This window comes from Lathyrus oleraceus, chromosome 2, assembly GCF_024323335.1.
Source record: "Lathyrus oleraceus cultivar Zhongwan6 chromosome 2, CAAS_Psat_ZW6_1.0, whole genome shotgun sequence".
In the NCBI taxonomy this organism is placed as follows: Eukaryota; Viridiplantae; Streptophyta; class Magnoliopsida; order Fabales; family Fabaceae; genus Lathyrus; species Lathyrus oleraceus.
The window spans coordinates 278,017,967-278,041,290 of NC_066580.1; the positions used below are offsets into that span (position 1 = coordinate 278,017,967).

Sequence of the window (23,324 nt, forward strand, 5' to 3'; positions counted from 1 at the left end):
TGGATGTGAATCCTTGGAGTTCTAGTTCACAAACAGAAGTTGAAGTAGAAGCTCGATTTCAGTGAAATCCTTAAGGTATTCTTTCAATTGTGGCTATGGGATTGCTGGGCAGAGCTTGGGCAAAGGTCCTCTTCGAATCTGAGGCAATGGAGTTCAATTTATAGGCAATGCAATATGATTTCTACACCTTTCAAATTTGAATACAAAAATAGTAATTGATGTGCACGGGTGCATGAGCATGTGTTCAGGCCCAAATGATCATGTAATCCACTCCAAATTCGTGCACAAAAGATGCTGAGATCATAACATGAGGCCATGCAAAGGTGTGTAACATTTGAGTTCAAAAGTTGCCAAATTGGGACATACAAAGAAACTATGTCCAACCCTTTTAATTTTGATCCAAATGGAATAACCTTTGACTCTTTAGAAAGCTACCGTCATGGGGAACAACTTTGATGTTGGGAACTTTTCCATTTGAAGCTTGGAACATTATGAATTATGGCCTTGAAGTTGGAGGAATCAAACATACTTGAAAATTTTCTAAGTTAAAAGTCAAATGACCCCTTTTTCCACCTTGAATAACTTTTGCTATGAGCTTCAAATGAGTTTGGTTCCTTCTTCAAAGTTGTATCTCTTTCAAACATCTTAAATTTGGTCACAAATTTGACACAATTTGGAGCTATCATGATGGAGTTATGAATTTTAGAAGTTGAGGAAAATTGTTTGTTCAATGATAAGGACCCAAATTGACCTATAATATTTCCTCATGGAACACGCCCTTGCAAGTGGAATTTGATATTTATCAAAGAATAAAATTTGTATAAGACATCATGAAATTTATCATGAAACTTGGATAATCTTCACATCATATAAATTGAGGAAGTTATGGTTCTTGGGAGTTGACCTTCTATCTAGGGCACAAACAAAATGACCTATAATCTTTCACCATAAAAAATGAATTTCCAAGCAAAATTAGCTCTTGATGTCAACATGGAAGTTGTTTGTAATGTCATAAAGAGTAACCTTTCTCTTAGAAACATTTTCATACAATAAAAATTGTAGGAGATAGGGTCTAGGGAACCCTAGATTTAACTAGTTGACTTCTCTGGTCAACCTCCTCGAACCAACTTGAAAAATTGAAGTTCTTTTGCTATTTGGGGCTCATGGAAGATCATATATGCTTATGATGAAGTACAATGAAGCACCCCTTGATATGTTTGACTAAATGTTGAAGAAACTTGCTGAGGAAGGTACACAAGATACCTAGATGAATTAGGGCTTCCTTGACAAACAACCTTCAAACTCTTGATAAATTCTTGATCAAAATAACAAATAAATAACATGGGGGATCCATATATGATGCTTTGACCCAATGTGGATCTTTTCTAACTTGATCCCTTGCATTGAGGGTCTCAAACCCTAGTTGTGAGCTTGATGAGGCACATGTGGATACAAACACTACCTACAAAAGAAACAAAGCTACACTAGACATATTTTTGAGACCCTAGTAGTGTCGTTATCAATGGTCTCGGTGGTGTCTCTGCATGTTATGATTTATGCAGTTTATTTAGAAAGTGTGTGCATAATGAATTAATGCCTCTTTATTGTAATAAAAGATGAAAGGAAAGGAACAAAATTTTTGAATGCAAAACGCCATTTTATCAATGATATTCAGAAAATCTTAAAAAGATAAAGGAGGCCCTACAACACGCCACTGTGCCTTGGGCAGAGCACATGGTTTTGTCTAAACTAATAAAATTACTTTTGAAAAAATTGGGGGACTTCCACAGCCTTCTAGTTTGTCAGTTCTTCATTAGGCGCGGCTTGTCGTATCCAGCTAGACACCCCCTCCTTGTGATCTTCAACATTGATCATTGCCACCTGGTTGCCAAAAATGTGGCCAGCGCTGGTGAACGTTTCCTCTACAGGAGGAATCTGCTCTTTATCGTGTTGGTTACCGGCTTCAATTGACGACGGGTCATACCCTAACCCAAACTTGTCTCGCTTCTCTCTCACTTCCACCACTTTGCCCTAGTCTTCAGCATTTTCACTTTCCATCACAGCCTTAGCTCCTTGCCACGAGGCCATGGACGGTCCTGACTTCGGGGTCTCCAATGTCTGTTGGACAGCCATCATATTTACCACTTCCAAGGACTGGAATTGTGTCTTGGTTAACTCGCCATCCACCTCGATATACCGGAAAGATGTTAAGTGGCTAACTAAGATATCCTCCTCCCCTCCAATCACAATCATCTTTTCATTTGTAATGAATTTTAGCTTTTGGTGTAGAGTGGAGGTGACGGCGCCTGCAGAGTGGATCCATGGTCTCCCAAGTAGGCAACTATAACCAAGATGTATGTCCATAACCTGGAATGTGATATTGAAAAAAGTTGGGCCTATTTTGATTGGTAAGTCAACCTCTCCTATCACTGCTCATCTTGAGCCATCAAATGCCTTTACAATTAGGGTACTGGGCTTCATATTCATCCCCTTCATTGGCAGCTTTATCAAAGTGGTTTTTGGCATGACGTTCAGTGAGGAACCTGTGTCTACTAATACCCTTGATAGTATAGTGTCTATGCATTTCAAGGAAATATGTAGGGCCTTGTTATGGTTATTTCCCTCAACTGGAAATTCATCATCGTTAAACCCCAAAAAATTTCCAATGGTTACGCAAGCTATCACATCGTTAAACTGTTCTATCGTTATGTCTTTCGTGATATGTGTTGCGCTTAACACTTTCAATAACGAATTCCTGTGTGCTTCTGAGTTGAGCAACAGAGATAACATGGAGATTTTTGAAGGTGTTTGATTCAATTGGTCCACCACTTTATAATCACTCTTCTTGATTATCCTTAGAAATTCCTCGGCCTCCTCGTGAGTGACTGCGGCTTTAGGAGATAGGTGCATGTCTTTCATTTCTTGATTAGGGACGAAGATCTAGATAACAACTTCCTTCCCTTTAACCTTTGCAGAAGTATCAGCAGTCCTTGGCGCAAACACTCGGCCACTACGTGTCATTCCAGCTGGCCCTACTATCGAAGTGATGTTTGGTTCAATGATCGCCAAGGGTTGGTCTTCCTGCCCTTGCTTAAAATCTCTGGGCTAATATATCCATGGGACCACCTTCTCATCTTTATACGCGAACGGTGCTGGAAACTCTATCACCAATGGGCTTATAGGGATTTCCACATTAACCTCATCATAATGGATGTCCACATTAACCTCATCATAAGGGATGTCCACCACGGCTATCTCTTCCTCTCCCTTGTTCTTGGCACGATGATTTATCGGTAACTCGCCTTGATCCATCATTTGTTGTATAAAATTTCTCAACTCTTTATCATTCTCATCATCGACTAGCTCCTCCGGGATTAGACCACTCTTTAGCAGTTATTCTCCTATCCTGGTGATAGGGATTTGAATCTCTTCAACCTTAAGAATCAGTTCTCCCTAATCACTCTCCTCAATGGCACTGACGGAAGCATCTCCATGTGTTGGCATGGGATTGGTGTTCATGTTCGGGCGTCTCAGAGTGAAGGTGACAACCTTTGCTTCAATCAAGTCTTGTACCCGATTTTGAAATGCAAAACAATTCTCCAGGGTATGGCCGGGCGCTCCCATGTGAAATTCACAATGGGCGTTAGCATCATATCCTGGTGGATATGGAAAAACATCCGGTTTTAGCTCCCTCAATGTCAGAAGGCCCTCCTTTTGCAAATATGGGAATATTTGGCTATAAGGTACTGGTAGAGGGTCAAGTTGCCTTCTTGGAGGCCTTGGCCTGAACTGTCTTGGTGGCGCGGTGTTCTGCTGTTGACGATGTTGTTGATGTTGTGGTTGATACATTTGTTGTTGCTGTATGGGTTGTTGATAAGGTATGGGTACCACGACAGCGACTTGGCCATATGAAGCATGTTGCTTCCCCTTATAGCCTATAGATATAGCGTTCGTTTCACCTTCTCTTTTCTTCTGGAAGCCTCCAGAATACTTTTTCGGTGCGCTAGGGGCTGCCGCGGCTCCTGGAATTTTTCCATCCCTCAATCCTTTTTCTATGCGATCTCCGATTGTGACTAGATGCGCAAAACCGGACGCTGCACTACTCACCAATCTATCAAAGAATGGGTCCTTCAGTGTGTCCATAAATATTCCAGTCATTTCCTTCTCAGACAATGGTGGCTCTACCTGAGCAGCCAACTCTCTCCATTGCTGGGTGTATTCTTTAAATGACTCATTTTCTTTCATTGCCATCCCTTGTAACTGCATTCGGTTGGGCGCCATATCTAGATTATATTTGTATTGACGAAGAAATGCGTCAGCCAAATCTTCCCAGTTTTGAATCCGCCCTTGCTCTAAGCTCGTGTACCATCTTAGAGACGCTCCACTCAAACTGTCTTGGAAACAGTGTATAAGTAGTTTTTCGTTTTCGGTATGAGCAGCCATTTTCCTGAAGTACATCACTAGGTGACTTCTTGGGCAAGTCTGGCCTTTGTATTTCTCGAAATCAGGAGTTTTAAATTTAGTAGGGATGACCAAATTTGATACCAAGCGCATGTTCATGGCAGAGGCGTCGAAGATATTATTCCCTTCTATAGCTTTGATATTCTTTTCCAAGGCACGAAGCCTATCTGCAGTAGGATTTGGAAGTATCTTAGGCTTCAGTTATTCAGGCACATAGAAAGCGTCGTACGGGTCATCTCCCATTTCGGACCCATAATAAGCAGGCGCCTCAGAAGGCTCTGCACAATCCCCATCTCCTTTGCTTCCTACCGGTATATGAACTAGACTCTTCTTGGCGTGGACGAAGCTCTCGTCTTGGTAGACCAAACCTGATGTGCTATCATTCCTCCTAGCCCCAACTTCTGCATCCACAACCCTCTCTCTCTGGGTGATTGCGAGCATTGTTTCTAACAGTTGATCCATTTTCTCTTGGATCGCATTGATGTATGTCCTCATGGTAACTTAGTTAGCCTCTACTTGTTCTAACGTCATCTTGTAGTTGCTTCGTGTCTCGTATCGGTGTTTATTAGTCAGCGTTGCTGAATAAAGGGTAAAAAAGGTTGGGTAAGTTTTTTGAGTTTTTATGAAGCGTGATGCATAATGAGGATGCAAATGTTATGCATATTTTATTTTCAGGGAATTTTCATCACGGTTGTAGTTATATTAAGCATTCGAAGAAAACATAAAGTCAGGAAATAAAAATGAGGATTATCCTCCTCTACTCAAATGTTTAAAGTACGGAGTACAAAGGCATGGCCGCCCAAATTGATACAGCTCAAATACTAAACTTTGAAAAAACATAAACTGAAAACAAGAAGAAAAAAAAACAGAAGAATCACACAGCAGTCTTTTGAGTTATGAGTTCTTCTAATTCAAACTTGAACCTCTTCGCCATCCCCTAACACATCGTAACAAAATGGATTACAGTGGGATGCGTGCCATGTTGGTCCAATCTTTCCACTGCCTCTCTCAACCTCCAAGGCATTTCTTGGGTCGTCCAGTTGCAGAATTCTACCAAACTGTTGAGCTTTGTACGGTACCCATCTTTGTCCTCTTGCAAGAAATTGATAGTTCTCCTGAAGGTATCGTAATCCTTAATGACTTGCTCTCTTTCCCTTATCCATATCACACTGTCTTGATGGAATGCCTCGAATCTATCTTTCCAATGTTGAGCAACTTCTCTAGCATCTTTTGCTTCTTGACATTTCTTGGCCCAAGTCGTAGGTGTGACTCGAGAAGCTTCAAGGGCTCTTCCCTTAAGTCGGCGCTCGTGCTCGGCTTGGGTCTCAGCATTGTGGAGGGAGATAGTGAGATCGTGTACCTTAGCCTCCAATATCTCTCTAACTTATTTTTTCTCTTCTGTAGCTCGTAGCCACCATCGCTTATTCTTTTGGCATTCTTTCTTAACTTGTCTCAACTGCTCTTTAATGGTTTCTAGGCAGTGGTCAGCTTGTTCCATGCCTACTTTCACTTTCTTTCTCTTGTGTTCTTCCTTGTCGACCTTTTCCTCAGTCGCTTCTAGATGAGCCTTCTTCCTCTCTAGTTCCCACACTATTTCATTTCTTTCATTTGAAACTTGCTGTAAGCTGGTTTGTAGCTCCTCATTTTCTCGTCCAAGTCTTGCTATAGTAGCTCTCAACGCTTCCACTTCTTCCATGGAGACGGGGATGGGTTTTGGTGGTGGAGGTTGAGTTGGAGGATCGAGGATGAATGGCAGATTGATCTCTTGACTTCTTCTGGTGACCCATTGATAATAGGGTTCTCTATCCCCTATGACACCCTTTCCTTTGTCTTGTCCTCTGAAGCGAACTTTTTCCCAGGCTCGGATAACCCTTCTCAGCATAACGAGATCCTCCATATCATGGAACACAAAACCTTCTAACAACTGGTCATCCGGCTTGTATGTGATAAGATAACCCAACTGCCTCACTACTAAAATAGGGTTGTAGTTAATGCACCCTTTTGACCCTATTAGTGGTACATTCGGAAATTCTCCACAACTAGTAATTGTATCTCCCACATTCAAACCATGAGGATACCAAATAATGGTATTTTCAGTGAGTCCTACTAGCTTTTGAGACCACTCATATCCATCCATCTTTTCAATTGTATCAACCTCTTTGAACACATGAGAGATAAACCATTGGTAAAGGAGTGGTATGCAACATAACATCAATCCTCCCTTCTTCTCAAAGCGTAAGTGCAAGTTGTGATAAACATCTGCTAGGAGTGCGGGCACTGGATCTTCATTCTTAACCTTGACGACCCAAAACACGCTAATAGCTGTTGCATCAATTAACTTCTCCATATTAAGAAATAACACCAATCCAAAAATAAGTAAAGCCATAATAGTATCATGGGCTTCCCACTTCTGGGCTTTAGCAAAGCTTTGAGCAATTTTCTCCAGGTACTCTTGTGGAATTCCTTGTACCTTCCCCCAAATTTTGATGTTAGGGGTTAGATCTTCGACTGGGATGCCTAATACTTCTGCCAACTCTTCGGGTTTAGGGATTTGACCTAACCCCTTGTATGGTCCCTTCTTCTGCTTAGGAGAGTCCAATATTCTTCCGAATTCTTCCAAAGTCGGGGCCAACTGGAAATCTCTAAAGAGGAAACTTCTGAGTGGTGGATCATAAAACTGGGCTAGTGCGGTAATAACATCCTTCTATACTGGTACAATCAACAAGTGTAGAATCTTCCCATATTTGAGTGTGAATGCGTCTCGACGGATATTAGTCAACCCATCTCTGAATGCAATGAACCCCTTCACACACGGTACCTTGGCTTTGATTTGGAATGTTTTTCTCTTTCCTGACTCCATTTGTTCTTGAACGCTTAATTAACTATTTATTTTTGAAATTCCCTGAAAATAAAAAGTGTGTAAATGATTTTGTTATTCTCATAATGAATGCAATATGATGTTTATGCAATGACAGGGATCCAGGTTTCAAATATATCACAAGGTTCAAATTAACAACGGTTCTATGTCCTTTACCCCACACATCAAGGATTGCTCATAAGGTTATCCGTTTTTATGATAAGAACTTAGAGTCATGGACCAAGTTCAGTCCTCCATCGCCATAATGGGCTAGCCACATCGAAATGGAAGTTCTGGATCGGTCTACTCTAAGTGGGATCCTCGTATTGTTCGAACAGGGTGTAGACCCTTAGGTTCAATACTACACGATCGCCAATCATGAAGACGGACTTCAGTTTAAGATGAGGTTCCCAGAGTCATGGACCATGTTCAACGTTTCCTCCTAATAATGGGCTAGCCATATTATGATGGAAATTCTGAACAGATCTACTCTAGGTGGAGTTCTCGTATTGTCCCAATGAGGTGTACACCCCTCGGTTCAATACTACACAACTCCGGGTTCTAAGTTCTTCTCAAAGCTCGGGTACAGAGCTTATCTCACAACATGTGTCAAACACCATAGATCACCCAACACAATGCAGAATAAATTACATAGCATAAATAATACATCAAGATATACAGAAGCAAATAAAAAGCGGTATTTTAACATTCATAGCAAATTGACTAAGTTAGGTTTGACTCTCTCTAGCTTGGAGCTATAAGCAAGTCCCCAGTGAAGTCGCCATCTGTCGCATCTCGAAAGATACGATTCCTCACGATGGTCGCGAAAAAATTTAGTTCGAACAGAGTCGCCACCGAATTTTATTTATCCCAATAAAGGAATAAGAAAATATCGATAAAACCTTTGAAACATAGAATAATGGTCGTCGCAACCATATTCGGGTTCGGGAGTCGATTACGCAAGGGGAAGGTATTAGCACCCCTCACGTCCGTTGTACTCAACGGGAACCTTTTAGTCTAATTTTCTATTTGAATGTTAGTTGAATGTTTTTTGCTTTCTTCAAGTGAATAAAGATTGAAATAGAGATGGATGGAAACCTCATAAAGGGGAAAAGGGAGGTTTTTTTATTAGTGTGCTCGCCAAGATCTCGCAATCTTGTGCCTACGTATCCTTATGATGCAATAAGGAAATCAGAGCATTCGTAGTTTGAGGACTATGATTAGTTGGTGTTTTTTAATGAACGACTGTGTAGATCGCGTCCTAAAGGCTAAACACTGGCTTTCTACTCTCGGCGGAGGCTTAAGCGCTGGTTTGTTGCACGCATTAGAAAGGATTTACAGTGTTCTTTTTGAAAAGAGTTTTGGTCATGCAGGGATGACAAGTTGAATTGATGTGTTTGATGTTTTTGGTTTCGATCGCGCGGGGGCGAGAAGTTAGTTTGATTTGTTAAGGTGTTTTGAAGAATGACGAAAGATTGAGCAATGTGGTGGACACCAATCGTCCAATTCTTTCGAGGAATAATAAGGCGAACGCCTTCTACTCCTTTTTCGTTCGAATTATTTTGAAAGTTTGTTCGTGGATGTTGAATATGCACGGTAGTGAGGCGTACGCCTCCTACTTGCTTATTCAAAGAATAATGAGGCGTGCGCCACTTATTCTTTTATCCAAGTTTATTTAAAATGTATTAATCGGAAGTCGATGATTTATGCAATATGGCGAACGCCAATTATTCAAACAATCGAGAGATGGTGAGGCGAACGCCTCCCATCTTCTATCACCCGAGGTTTAGTTTATGAAAAGAAGTATTCTTAAATGTTGTTTTTTGATTTTCAAAAATAGTTTGAATTTTGAATTGGTAGGTTTTGAAAAGTCGGTGATTTGAGCAATGTGGCGTGCGCCACTCGTTCAAATAATCATAGGATGGTGAGGCGAACGCCACCCATTCTCAATTGAAGTTTAAGTTAAAGTTTATTTTGTGAAATTGGATTTGATCTAAAATGTGATTTGAAATTATTCGATTGCGTTTTAATTTTGACGACGAGAATTCGATCAATATGCCGTGCGCCAATTATTCGAATAATCGGAAGATAGTGAGGCGAACGCCTCCCATCCTTAGTTATCGGAAATTTAGAATTAAAAGAATTTGGAATTTATAGTTTATTTAAAAGAAATGATTTGAAATGTTATGGTTTGATGTTTTAATCGGGCGACAAGAACTCGAGCAATATGGCGTGCGCCAATCATTCAAGTACTTGAGAAATAGTGAATCGGACGCTTCCTATATTCTTTTTCATACCAAGTTTATAAAAAGATATATTTTGAGTATTACTTTAATTTAGGAAGATGATTTGTATTTTGTATGATTATTAGGGTTTTTATTGAATGACGAAGATTCGAGTAATGTGGCAAACGCCAATTATTCGGATAATCGAGAGATAGTGAAACGAATGCTTACTATTCTCCTTTTCATTCAAAGATCGATTATTAAAATAAAGCTTTTAGAATTTATAAATAATTTGGGGGAGTGATTTTAATTTTATGGAATTTTTAGGGTTTTAATTGAATGACAAAAACCCGAGTAATATGGCGTACGCCAATTACTCGAATAATCGAGATATAGTGAAGCAGAGGCTTACTATTCCCTTTTTCATCCAAAGATTAATTTAAATGATTTTAAGAGAATATTATTTAAATACGGTGAATTTGAATTTATTTAGGATTAATATACTTTGAGAAAGACTATTTGGTATTGGACCAAAACCAAATTTATTGTAGAAAATAAGGTAAATTATTTGTTGGCATTAACCGTTAATCCACCATTTGATTAATTATAACATCCTAATGAAATAAAAATGAAATGAAAATAAAATTGAAAACGAACTAATGAATATCCTTATTTAGCCATAGTTATTTTAATTAAGACGTTGGGAAAATAATGCACATATTAAGTGAGATAAATATGAATGTGTGGGAAATGAGGAAAAGATGAAACTCCCAATATACACCTCCCCAAGAAATAGAATGGTCCCAAGCAACCAAAAACATAATGGGCCCTAAGGCCCCAAACTCCACCCATTGAAGAGGTGATCCGAAGATCACAAAGAAATGAAAACGGGCCTTAAACCCGGGTCCAACACATCACTTCCGGAAGCGAAAACGGCAGGCCGTTGTACAACTGTCATGCGCACACCGGCAGTAATGGCCTTTAGCCTTCCCGAAATCCTGACGTGTGGGAATAACAACTAGTAATTGAAGCGGCGCATGGGAATTTCTCGGGACGCGTGTGACAGCCATTTAACATCTCCAAGCTCAAAACAATGAATTGCCTTAAATAACTATAAAAAAATGAAAGAACGAAAAGGCGGAACAAAGCTTTTTACAAAAGTGCTTTTTTACAACTATGTTTATTTTCCTCTCAAACGAAACCCCATTTCTTCTTATCAAAACAAACAAAAGCATTTCTAAACCAATTTCTTCAAGAAATATCCAAACCAACCATGGTGAGCATCACAACAAACCCACACATAAACATCGGTCCTAAACTAAATCCCTAATTTCCGACTTTATAACCTAACATTCAAACCAAATCGTACATGAACGGAGAAATAGGAGACGCAAGGAGCTCCGATGGTACATTCAAAGCAGTAATTGAGATGGTCTTACTCATTCAACAAATATCAATTCATTACGCATTATGATGGAAGTCGAAATATCAACTCAATATTGGATGAATAACAACTATGTTAGAGGTTTTAGCATGAAGTGAGTAAATGTGGAAGAAAAAATACCGACGAAAAGAAAAGGAGATCTGAAGTTTTCGTCTACTTGAATTCCGATGACTCTTCGAGCAAAATTCCCTCCAGGTCCATGGTAAGCTTTGTTCTGTTTCTTTTCTCGCCTCTCTTCGTTCTTCTTCACTGATTTTGGGTGTATCTTGATTTTGTAGTGACTTTAGCTCAGTTTTCTCAAAGTTCTAATGATGAACTCTGAGTAAACTTCGGGAGTATTGAGCTTTGGTGATTGAGTGTGAGTGAAATTCTAGCAGAGTAACGGTGCCAAAATCTCCTCTCTAAACGACCCTCAACATTTATTTATATAGCCTTCTCCTCGGATCCTCGAATCATGAGCTGTCAAATCTATCCAAAATCATTCCGTTAGGGGGGAATTTTTGCTGGATTTCGTGGGGACCAAAGGTATGTGAGTCATTTCCTTGTTTTATCAGTAGTGAAATCCACCAAAAAATGTGGTCCTGTATTAGCTCCATTTTACTGTTGTGGAATACTTGCGTGTTTGTGGTAAAAATCTCAGTTTTTACTGTCTTATTCACAACTCATGCTTGACCGTATTTTTTAATCCGCGGGTCCGTTTTAAGTTCTAACTTGTGTTTCCCACCTATTCCTCAATGCCTGTACATGAAAATGCAGACGAGATTGTTTTGTGCCTTCTGTCCTGATGGAGTTTTTTACTTGAACCCTTACTTGTCAAATTCTGGACTTCTGTATGCGTTGCTGATGCCTGCTCATAGTAATTTGGCTTGGACTGTTGTTGTAAGAGCTATAAGAATATTATTGTACATGCCTTAATGTTTGGTTGATTTTTTTTTTTGATAACACGATCTATGGTCTGAACTGTTGTATGACTCTTGTAGGTCTTTGTTGCTGCTGACGCATTGCAGGGTCTTGTTACGATCATGATGTATTTTGGTTAGTGGTTGCAGCGCTTGTGTCCTGATTCTACAGCAGGGTTACGTTGTGGTATGCACATGTTGGCAAGGTTTGGATGATTGTGTAGTTTAAACCAACATATTGTTGTATTGAACATGTACATGGCTTTAGAGTTTTCATAACACTCTTGTACTTAGTTACTATAATCCTTATAGTTTCATGGGTGCATTGTAGGTAATGATCATTATGCATCTTATGTTGGTGGCGCATTTGGTAGCATGGTTCTCACGGCTTTGCTATGCATTGTATTATGCTCTCTCTTTTTCACTGCATCTGTTATTGGCTTGTTGTTGTATAAGTGTGGGGTTTTGAAATGAAAACGATTTGAGTTGATTCGTGCATAAAATCCCGTCCTATTGTTGCAGGTAATTTGTATGTAATTGTTTAGTGGAAACATATGTGGATCAACCCGCTGAACCAATCATGGATTTACAGGATGTTATTGCGGTTAGGTGGCAATGTGTTGGATGACTTGCTGGACCAACTTTGAATCGAGTTGCATGTTGTAGGTTTTGGCATTTCAGGTTGCTTGGACACCTATGTACATGCTTAGCACATTGCAAGTCAGGCTAAGGTTCAATGCAAATAGTTGTTGCTGCAGGTAATTGTTGATGTTGGTTTTGTCGTAGGTTGCTTAGACTGTGATTCTTATCGTAGATGAAAACAAAGCATTGTGTGTATTTTGTTTAGGTAATTGGCTGACCTCGCTTGGTTTTTGCAGGTCCAATATTGCACAGTGGGCCTGGCCAAGGTTTGGAGAAAAAATGCAAAACAAGTGATCCTGAACTTTTGCTGTAGGTTGAACTTGTCTGCAATTCACCGTCACCGCGACATCATTATTCACAGTTGGCCTGGTGTTGCAGTTTGGACTTGGATGGCCTGGCTAGTGACGTTTCGAATTGGTACGACATTAACGCGTTAGTTTGCTGTGGCTGGAACTTTTCCGCATTTTCCGTCGGTAGGCTTTTATTTGAGATGCTGAGTTTTGGATCGTTCGTAGCCTTACATTGCTTTGGCTATGTCTGCTGGTGTGTACCTAGCAGATTTTTCGGCTGCATTCATGGCTTTCCCACTTTTTAATTATCCTTTTTATGTTCTATCTAATTTGGACATATATATTATTCTGGGATATGTAGACTGGACAAAGTTTAATGGAGAATTGTGTTGATAACAATTCCAACAATGAATAACTGGTTTACAAAAATTGATTTTAGCAAAATGGATTATGAAAATGAATTAAATGGATCTAAATGAATTGAATTTGAATTGGGCCTAAAAACAAATCCCGGATTTAAATTTCCAAAAGCAACTCAAATTTTCAAAATCAATTTGGATCGTCCAACCTGACTTGAGCTTCTAAAATTAATTCGGAAAAGAGCAAAAATGATTTCGAAAAAAAAACCAAATATATTCTTAAAGGCCAAATCTAACCTCCGAATCAACTCTAAACTTCGAAAGTTGGTTTGGAAATTGAATTTGAACAAAACTGAGAAATAATCGGAGCAATTATTATGACTTGATGGCAAAATGATGACTATACATGTCGTGGATTGATGAATGCAACTTGAAAATAAGATCGAACCCAAAATTAAATGATCGAACAAATATCGATCCAATTACGCACTCGAAATACTTGACCAAGAACCAAACAGCTAACTAAGAAGTCAAGGATCAGGACCTAGATGAGATATTAACCCCATGGCCATCTGATTAACAGGACATGTCGCAAATCACGATGGTCAAGGCATGAACCAGCTTAATCAAATGCCTCAAAAATAAATAGTTTCTCATGTCGCTGAGATTATCCACCGATATCAAAAAATCCAAAGATTGGGTCGTGATTGCTTTAAGGTTATAAACACCAATGAAAGCTTCAAACAACCTGGACAAAATTGGGGTATGACACCTAGGAGTACCTAGGACACTTTGGGTGTTAACACCTTCCCTCTGTGTAACCAACCCCCTTACCTTTGATCTCTGACTTTTTATTAGTTTTGATTTGAAAACTTCTTACTTTTGGGTTTTGTTTGTACTTTTTCCCTTTTCCCTTGGAAACAATAAAAGCGCGGTGGTGACTCTTGTTATTTGATCTCTAGCTTGTCAATAGCTTGATGATCATGAATTTCCCGCTACAGTCTTGCTCAAATGTGTGGATAGACACGAAGCAGACATGCTGATGACGAAAATTCATGAAGGATCCTTTGATACCCATGCCAATGGACATGCAATGGATAAAAGGATGTTAAGGGAAGGTTACTATTGGCTGACAATGGAATCTGACTGCTGCAAATATGTAAAGAAGTGCCATAAATGTCAGGTTTATGCTGATAAGATTCATGTGCCTCTAACTCTTCTCAATTTTATCTCCTCTCCTTGGCCTTTCTCTATGTGGGGAATCGACATGATTGGTATGATAGAACCTAGAGGTTCAAACGGGCATCGCTTCATTCTAGTGGTCATTGATTACTTTACCAAGTGGGTCGAAGTTGTATTGTACGCCAATGTGATCAAGCAAGTGGTGGTCCGATTTATCAAGAATCAACTAATCTGCCGATATGGTGTTGCAAGTAAGATCATTATTGATAATGGGTCAAACTTGAACAACAAGATGAATAAAGAAATGTGTGCAGAATTCAAGATTGAACACCATAACTCATCTCCTTACAGACCCAAGATGAATGGGGTCGTTGAAGCTGCGAACAAGAATATAAAGAGATCATCCAAAAAATGGTTGTGACTTACAAGGACTGGCATGAGATGCTCACTTTTCTCTACATGGGTATCGTACATCCGTCCGCACTTCAATTGGGCAACCCCTTTCTCTCTTGTATATGCAATGGAAGCAGTGCTCTCCGTGGAAGTTGAGATCCCGTCAATAAGAGTGTTGATGGAAGCAAATTTGTCTGAGGTTGAATGGTATCAGAGTAGATTTGATTAGTTGAATTTAATTTAAGAAAAGAGGATAAAGGCTTTATGCCATGGTCAATTGTATCAACAAAGGATGAAGAAAGCTTTTGATAAGAAGGTTCGACCTAGTGTGTTTAGAGAAGCCGACCTCGTGCTAAAAAAGATCTTGTCTTTCATTACTGATTCTAGGGGCAAGTGGACTCCTAATTATGAAGGAACATATGTTCTTAAGAGAGCTTTCTCTGATGGTGCTTTAATCCTTACAACTATGGATGGTGAGGAGCTCCCTCTTCCTATGAATGTTGATGCAGTCAAGAAATACTTCGCCTAAAATATAAAAGAACAACTCGCTAAGTTGAAAACCCGAAAGGGCAGCTTATGCAAAAAAGAACGTCTCGGTGGGCCGAAAACCCGAAAGGGCGGTCCAGGCAAAAGTTAGAGACATAAACAGAAAATGATTATCCCGGTAGATTGACACCCGCAAGGGACAATCCAAGCAAAAGTTATGGATTATAGCAAGTAATTGTATCAGGCCAAACTTGATCAACTTAAAGCGACCTCGCCCATCAAAGTCTTCTCAACCAAATTACTCTCTCCAAAAATTCGAACACAATGGATTTCAAAGTTGATAGGGAGAATAATGGACATTGCATTTTAATGTAGCCTTTTCTTGTATTTACCTTTTTTTTCATCTTTGTAAATAATCTATGGAGTCTCGCCATTTGTGGACTACCATTCCTTCAATAAAATTCGAGACTTTATCCATTTTTTTGCAACTCTTATTTTACTTCCTTCTCGCAAAATGACTTTTTACTTTTGATGAGAAATTCTTGAAACAAAAGCTTAAAATATTTTGCTCTTTCTTTTAAGAAGTGTGCGTGTGTCAATAGTAATCCCATAAAAGGTTGGATCCTGATGTGCGGAGCTCAGTGCTTTCTTAAAATAATGTCTTTATTATCCCCAACGGAATTGCAGTAGCGGATGATTCTTGCTTCTTTAGGAGACCTTCCCTCCATTTGGCACCATTATGTTGGTAGCTGCCGCATTACGCGAAAAACCGGCGGGAAAACGAAACAACAGAGCCGCCACCGTGCGTTATTTATCCCAAAAGAGGGAAAGGAAACGCTCGAAGTAAACCTGGAAAGAACATGGTCTCACGACCAGAGAAAGATGGGATCGGGAGTCGGTTATGCGAAGGGAAGGTATTAGCACCCCTACGCATCCTTCGTACTCGACGGGATCCACGCTGTAATACCCCAAAATTTACCCTTCATTTTTCCTTAAAAAAAAACAAAAAAAAAACAAAAAAAAAATGAAAAAAACGAAAAAAAAAAAATTAATTAATTAATTAATTAATTAATTAATTAAATAAATAAATAAATAAAATAAATAAATAAAATATAACAAATTATTTTGGACTTGGGTCTCCCTCATTTGAGCCCACTACCCACGAAAATCAGTCTATAAATACTGAAGTTTCAGTAGAGGAAAACACACTTGGAGTTACACTGGGAGATTCACTTGAGAAAAAGGGAGAGAAGCAAAATACTCTGAGGTTTCCTTGGAACAAAACCCTGAGGAAAAAGATAGTGAGAGAAGACCTGACAGAGAACTCAGAGCAGCCTCCAAACCCTGAAGGGAACTCAACTTGTAAACCTCACGGGTGCAACTCATTTTCAATCAAGCTTTCCAATCAGGTTTGCCCTATATCCATCATCTTTATGCCTTTTATTTGAATGCTCTAAATGTATGAAGTATTATGGTTGAATTTGATACTTTTTTTGTGAGCCTTTTGTGAATTTTGATGGAATTATTCATGTGGTTACATTTTGATTTAGGGGCAACTCTGGGTTACCCTATTTTGTTTATTCTAACCTGTCTTGTGTTTCCATGACATTGTTTTCTCTTGATTTCATCCTGCTGCTCTAACCCTTTGTCGAGTTTTGTGAGGGCTCACATGGCTTTCGCAGAGACACTCGCGTGGTTTCCCACTTTATTTGTGGGATACCCCCTGGAGTTTTATTCTGATTATTCGTGTTGACTGATTTCCTTTGACGGTCCAGCTGGAGACATTTCAGGGTTTCTTGACCCTTTAACTGCTATAGCTTCGGATCTTTATCCGTGTGGTAATTTTTTCCCTTTCTCATACTTTATCGCTTTCTTAGCTGGAAGACCTCGATAGGAGGCAATGTTTGAGCCCCTTGGTGGCATTTTACTTTGAGATACATGTTTTGTGTTTTGTATTCATATCCCCACATGTAGCGCGGTTCCTTCGTCAAGGACTGCCTGTTTGCCCTCGAGCATCCCAAACCCTAAAACCCAAAGCAACACGTTTACTCCTTCTACTACAGGCGAGTAAGTCTCCAAAGGTCGAGCATCCGGTAGATTGCGTAGTGACGTCGTTCGTCCAAAACCCAATCCATAACCCCGTAGTTAGCCGAACTACGGCTTGCTCTGATTCGCATTCCAGATGAGATACGTAGGCATAAGACGCGATGTCTTAGCGAGCACAATTACCCCCAACCCATAGGTCAGCCGAGCTACGAAGACTCTGATTCTCATATTCATATGAGATACGTATGCAGTGGATGCGACATCCGCGCGAGTCATTTTCATTTAACCCCTTTTTTTTTGGCAAACAGCACAAGATAAACCCACACCCTTTAGACAAGAACTACAAAAGTGGATCCCGTAGAGTACTACGGATGCGTAGGGGTGCTAATACCTTCCCTTCGCATAACCGACTCCCGAACCCAAGATTTGGTTGCGAGACCCCGTCTTGTCCTTTCCTTTTTCAGGTTTACTTCGAGCGTTTCCTTTCCCTCCCTTGGGATAAATAACGCACGGTGGCGACTCTTCTGTCATTTTCTTTCGCCGGTTGTTTTTTTTCGCATTGTATTTTTCAGGTTGCGACAGCTGGCGACTCTGCTGGGGATCTTTAAGAAGTTGACCTCTTGCTGGTCCATCTTCCCTAAGCGAGTCCCTCCTAGCTTTTGTAGTTTGTTTGTTTATTGGGTGTTCATGCTTTTGTACAGTTATTTATTTACCTGCTTTACCTTATTGCATTGTGTACATATCATTGTTGTATCTGTTGGTTGGCTATGGCTGCTTGGTGATCTTTGTGAGATGAGTTCTATACCCGAACTCGAGTGCACTTAAGATAGGAGAATGGCATAGTCCTGTCAACTTGTGTGGAGTATTCCTTAGCGAGTTGACTTGCAAGCCCATTCACTTGGTGGAGGTCATGTTGAGATCAATAATGTCACATAAGTAAGTTGTGGTTAGACATTACTTGTTCCAATATAGACCTAAGAAGCCAAGGACCTTAGTTTACCTAACCCATCTTGGCCTATTCGTAGGACGTAGTGCGAAAGTCGTTCAAATGTAAGATTTGATACGATTGTTACGCGATACTACACTCATAAGAGTCTCTCTTGAGAATATTGTTGGAATACGAGTAGTCGTTCCTCTGATAATATCCGAAAGATGGGATTATGACTATGGGAACCTTTTGTAGAACATGTTTGGCAGGTTTAAACCTTAGTACACTCCTTTTGGGTGGTTCTTAACCTAAACTCCATGCTCGTAACTTGCGACAAACCCTTGATTCATGGTTGATCCGATCAGGTATCCTTAATATCAATGAAACTCGGGTATTGATAAGGTGTAAACCATAATCCACCAAAATGGGTGGTTGATATTAAGGATAACATGATCCATCCCATGACCTTTGTTTGGTGTGCTCTTGATTTCTCTCCAGACAGTGCAACCTGACAGATGTTCAAGCAGATACAGCAATCCTGATTGACACGCCACTGCATTGCATTCACATCATCACATCATTTGCATTCATATCATTTAACACATGTTTATCCTTTTCAAGGAGGTTTAAATCTTCTTCTTGATTCTAGTCGGGGTTTTCTTTTTACACTGTTTATCAAATGTGAGACTGGAATCAAGGGGGTAGAATACCTTTGGAATTGATAAACATGTCATTGCATTTGCATATCCATTAGCATGTCATGCATAACAGGTACCGCCGTGGTGTTCTCATTTTGTTTGGTCAAATCTCTACAACTACAACACTTCAGGGGCCGATCACTTTCTCCAGTGCTGGCATCATTCAGTATGGTCAAGTCTCTGCAGTCAACGAAGAAGATGGGGATAGTGATTGTGACATTGACAACTGGGTGCGTCCGAGGATCCCGGGTGAAGTTCTCAATAATTGGTCTTCTGAAGAGATTATCCAAGTCACTCTTCTTGAAGAGTAATTTTCTTTGTTTATTCATGCATATCCAAGTCTTACGTTCCGCCCAGGGCGTAATGACTCATTGTAGGGCCCATCTATGTGACACTTGCATTTTTTATCATAAATAAAGGACGTATTTTTGCATTCAAATATTTCGTTCCTTGTCTTTATATTTTTGCAGTTTTTCAAAATAAAAAAAAATGGCAATGTTTTGTTTAGTTTTCACTTCTTGTTCACACTCATAAGCACATACCATCACTCATGTAGATGCACATCACCGGATCCTATTGATAACGGTTCTGCTATGGCTCGCTTCGACTTTGAAAATCCAATCTTTCAAGCTGAAGAAGAGGATGATGAAGATTGTGAACTCCCTGAAGAACTTACCAGGTTATTGAAACAAGAGGAAAGGGTTATTCAACCGCATCAAGAGTCTGTTGAAGTGATTAATCTCGGCACCGAAGACGCCAAGAGAGAAATCAAGATAGGGGCTGCTTTGGGAGATGATGTGAAGAAAGGGCTGATTGAATTGCTGCAAGAATACGTTGACATCTTCGCCTGGTCTTATCAGGACATGCCTGGGCTGGACACAGACATCGTGGTACACCGCTTGCCTCTCAAAGAAGGTTGTCCTCCGGTCAAGCAGAAGCTCAGAAGAACAAGACCAGAGATGGCTGTCAAGATAAAGGAAGAAGTGCAAAAGCAGTTGGATGCAGGGTTTCTAGCAGTCACCAATTATCCGCCATGGGTTGCGAACATCGTCCCAGTACCTAAGAAGGACGGAAAGGTACAGATGTGTGTCGACTACCGGGATCTGAACAGAGCTAGCCCTAAAGATGATTTCCCATTACCTCACATCGACGTTTTGGTGGATAATACAGCTCAGTTCTCGGTATTCTCCTTCATGGATGGCTTTTCTGGCTATAACCAAATCAAGATGGCACCAGAAGACATGGAAAAGACAACTTTCATAACCCCATGGGGCACCTTCTGCTACAAGGTGATGCCGTTTGGTCTGAAAAATGTCGGAGCAACATATCAACGAGCTATGGTAACTCTGTTCCATGATATGATTCATCATGAAATCGAGGTTTATGTTGATGATATGATTGCCAAATCTCAGACAGAAGAAGAACATTTGTTGAATTTGCAGAAACTGTTTGAGCGTTTGAGGAAATTCAAACTGAGACTTAATCCGAACAAGTGCACTTTCGGGGTGAGATCGGGAAAATTGCTGGGTTTTATTGTTAGCGGAAAAGGGATTGAGGTGGATCCCGACAAAGTAAAAGCGATACAGGAAATGCCAGAGCCAAGAACGGAGAAGCAAGTCCGTAGTTTCTTAGGGAGGTTGAACTACATTGCAAGGTTCATCTCCCACCTAACAACCACGTGTGAGCCAATTTTCAAATTGCTGAGGAAAGATCAGGCTATCAGGTGGAATGAAGATTGTCAAAGGGCTTTCGAGAAGATAAAAGAGTATCTACAGAAACCTCCGATCCTTATACCTCCAGTTCCTGGGAGACCTCTGATAATGTACCTATCAGTGACTGAGAACTCGATGGGGTGTGTATTGGGACAGCATGACGAGTCTGGTCGAAAAGAGCATGCCATATACTACCTTAGCAAAAAGTTTACCGACTGTGAAATCAAATATTCGCGGCTTGAGAAAACTTGCTGTGCTTTGGCCTGGGCTGCTCGCCGACTGAGACAGTATATGTTGAACCATACTACCTTGTTGATTTCTAAGATGGATCCAGTGAAATACATATTCGAGAAGCCGGCTCTCACCGGACGTGTTGCCCGTTGGCAGATGATTTTAACAGAGTATGATATTCAGTACACGTCACAGAAGGCCATCAAAGGGAGTATTCTGTCAGACTACCTTGCCGAGCAACCGATTGATGATTATGAACCGATGAAGTTTGAATTCCCTGATGAAGACATCATGTTCCTCAAGATAAAAGACTGTGAAGAGCCAGTTGTTGAGGAGGGACCTGATCCAAACGAAAAGTGGACTTTGTTGTTTGATGGGGCTGTCAATGCTAGAGGAAGTGGAATTGGCGCTGTTATTACTACTCCGAAAGGTGCCCACATACCTTTCACCGCTCGTTTGACTTTTGAGTGCACAAATAACGAAGCTGAGTACGAGGCCTGTATCTTGGGTATTGAGCAAGCCATTGATCTGAGAATCAAGACTCTGGACATCTTCGGAGATTCAGCTCTGGTGATCAATCAAGTAAATGGTGATTGGAATACTCTCCAACCCACTCTGGTCCCCTACAGAGATTACACGAGAAGACTGTTGACTTTCTTCGCAACAGTAAAATTGTATCATATACCTCGTGATGAGAACCAGATGGTAGACGCACTTGCTACTCTATCCTCCATGATCAAGGTAATTCGTTGGAACCATGCTCCTAGGATCGATGTGATGCGCCTTGACAGGGCCGCGCATGTGTTTGCTGCTGAACTGGTAGTCGATGACAAGCCCTGGTATCACGATATCAAGTGCTTTCTGAAGAATCAAGAGTACCCTGCAGGGGCATCCAACAATGACAGAAAGACTTTGAGAAGATTGGCAGGCAGTTTCTTCTTGAACAAAGACGATGTGCTGTATAAGAGGAACTTCGACATGGTTTTGCTCAGATGCGTGGACAGACACAAGGCGGACATGTTAATGCAGGAAGTTCATGAAGGTTCCTTCGGTACTCATGCCGGCGGACATGCAATGGCTAAGAAATTGTTGAGGGCGGGTTATTATTGGATGACCATGGAGTCAGATTGCTACAAGTATGCTCGGAAGTGTCATAAATGCCAGATTATGCTGATAAGGTGCATGTACCACCGAATCCTCTGAATGTGATGTCTTCGCCGTGGCCGTTTGCTATGTGGGGTATTGACATGATTGGAAAGATTGATCCGACTGCTTCCAATGGGCATCGCTTCATCCTTGTTGCCATCGACTATTTCACCAAGTGGGTCGAGGCAGCGTCGTTCGCAAATGTCACCAGACATGTGGTTGCCCGTTTCATCAAGAAAGAAATCATTTGTCTCTACGGGATTCCCGAAAGAATCATTATTAATAATGGTTCTAATCTCAACAACAAAATGATGAAGGAGTTGTGTCAGAACTTCAACATTCAGCATCACAATTCTTCCCCTTACCGCCCTAAGATGAACGACGCTGTTGAGGCGGCAAATAAGAACATAAAGAAGATTGTGCAGAAGATGGTCGTTACATACAGAGATTGGCATGAGATGCTACCTTTCGCCTTGCATGGGTACCACACTTCAGTACGTACATCGACCGGGACAACCCCTTACTCCCTTGTGTATGGTATGGAAGCAGTCCTACCTGTTGAAGTGGAGATTCCTTCTCTAAGAGTCTTGTTGGATGTCAAGCTAGACGAAGCTGAATGGATTCGGACAAGGTTCAATGAGTTGAGTCTTATCGAAGAGAAGCGAATGGCAGCCATTTGTCATGGGCAGTTGTATCAGAGTCGGATGAAGAGAGCTTTTGATCAGAAGGTGCGTCCTCGTTGTTTCCAAGTCGGAGATTTAGTGTTGAAAAGGATCCTTCCTCCTCAGACAGATCACAGGGGCAAGTGGACTCCTAACTATGATGGACCGTATATTGTCACCAAGGTTTTTGATGGTGGGGCCTTAATGCTTGCAACTATGGATGGTGAAAACTTCACTTCCCCTGTGAACTCAGACGCAGTTAAAAAAATACTTCGCATAAAATAGACCCGCTGGACAGTAAAAAAGAGTAGTCCAGGCAAAAATGGGCGTCCCGGCGAACCAAGAAAATGAAAGGGTTCGGGCAAAAATTAGGGACAAAAATAAAAAAGATTGTACACCCGGTAAGTTGAAAACCTGAAAAGGCAACTTAGGCAAAAATGGGTATCCCGGTGGATTGAAAACCCGAAAAGGGCGATCCAGGCAAAAGTTAGGGATTAAGCGAATGACTGCGTTCTGAGTAGTTCTGAATCTCATCTCGTGCCAATGACTGGAAATTTTTGAAGGATAGGAAACAGTCCAATCACTCTTTCAGAAGGCTGATTATCTGGAGGATCTTGAAGACGAGCAAGTCATAGCAGAATTGGAACCCAATAGAAATCCATT

General features: G+C 40.6%; 2 protein-coding genes across 2 annotated transcripts; both read right to left on the minus strand.

Moving 5' to 3' along the window:
• Positions 1 to 3,453: 3,453 nt before the first annotated feature.
• Positions 3,454 to 4,443, minus strand: LOC127122896 (uncharacterized). Its single transcript, XM_051053170.1, has one exon. It carries the CDS (start codon positions 4,441 to 4,443, stop codon positions 3,454 to 3,456), a length of 990 nt encoding a protein of 329 aa, XP_050909127.1.
• Positions 4,444 to 5,845: 1,402 nt separating this feature from the next.
• On the minus strand, positions 5,846 to 6,847 carry LOC127122897 (uncharacterized). Its single transcript, XM_051053172.1, has one exon. It carries the CDS (start codon positions 6,845 to 6,847, stop codon positions 5,846 to 5,848), a length of 1,002 nt encoding a protein of 333 aa, XP_050909129.1.
• Positions 6,848 to 23,324: the final 16,477 nt, after the last annotated feature.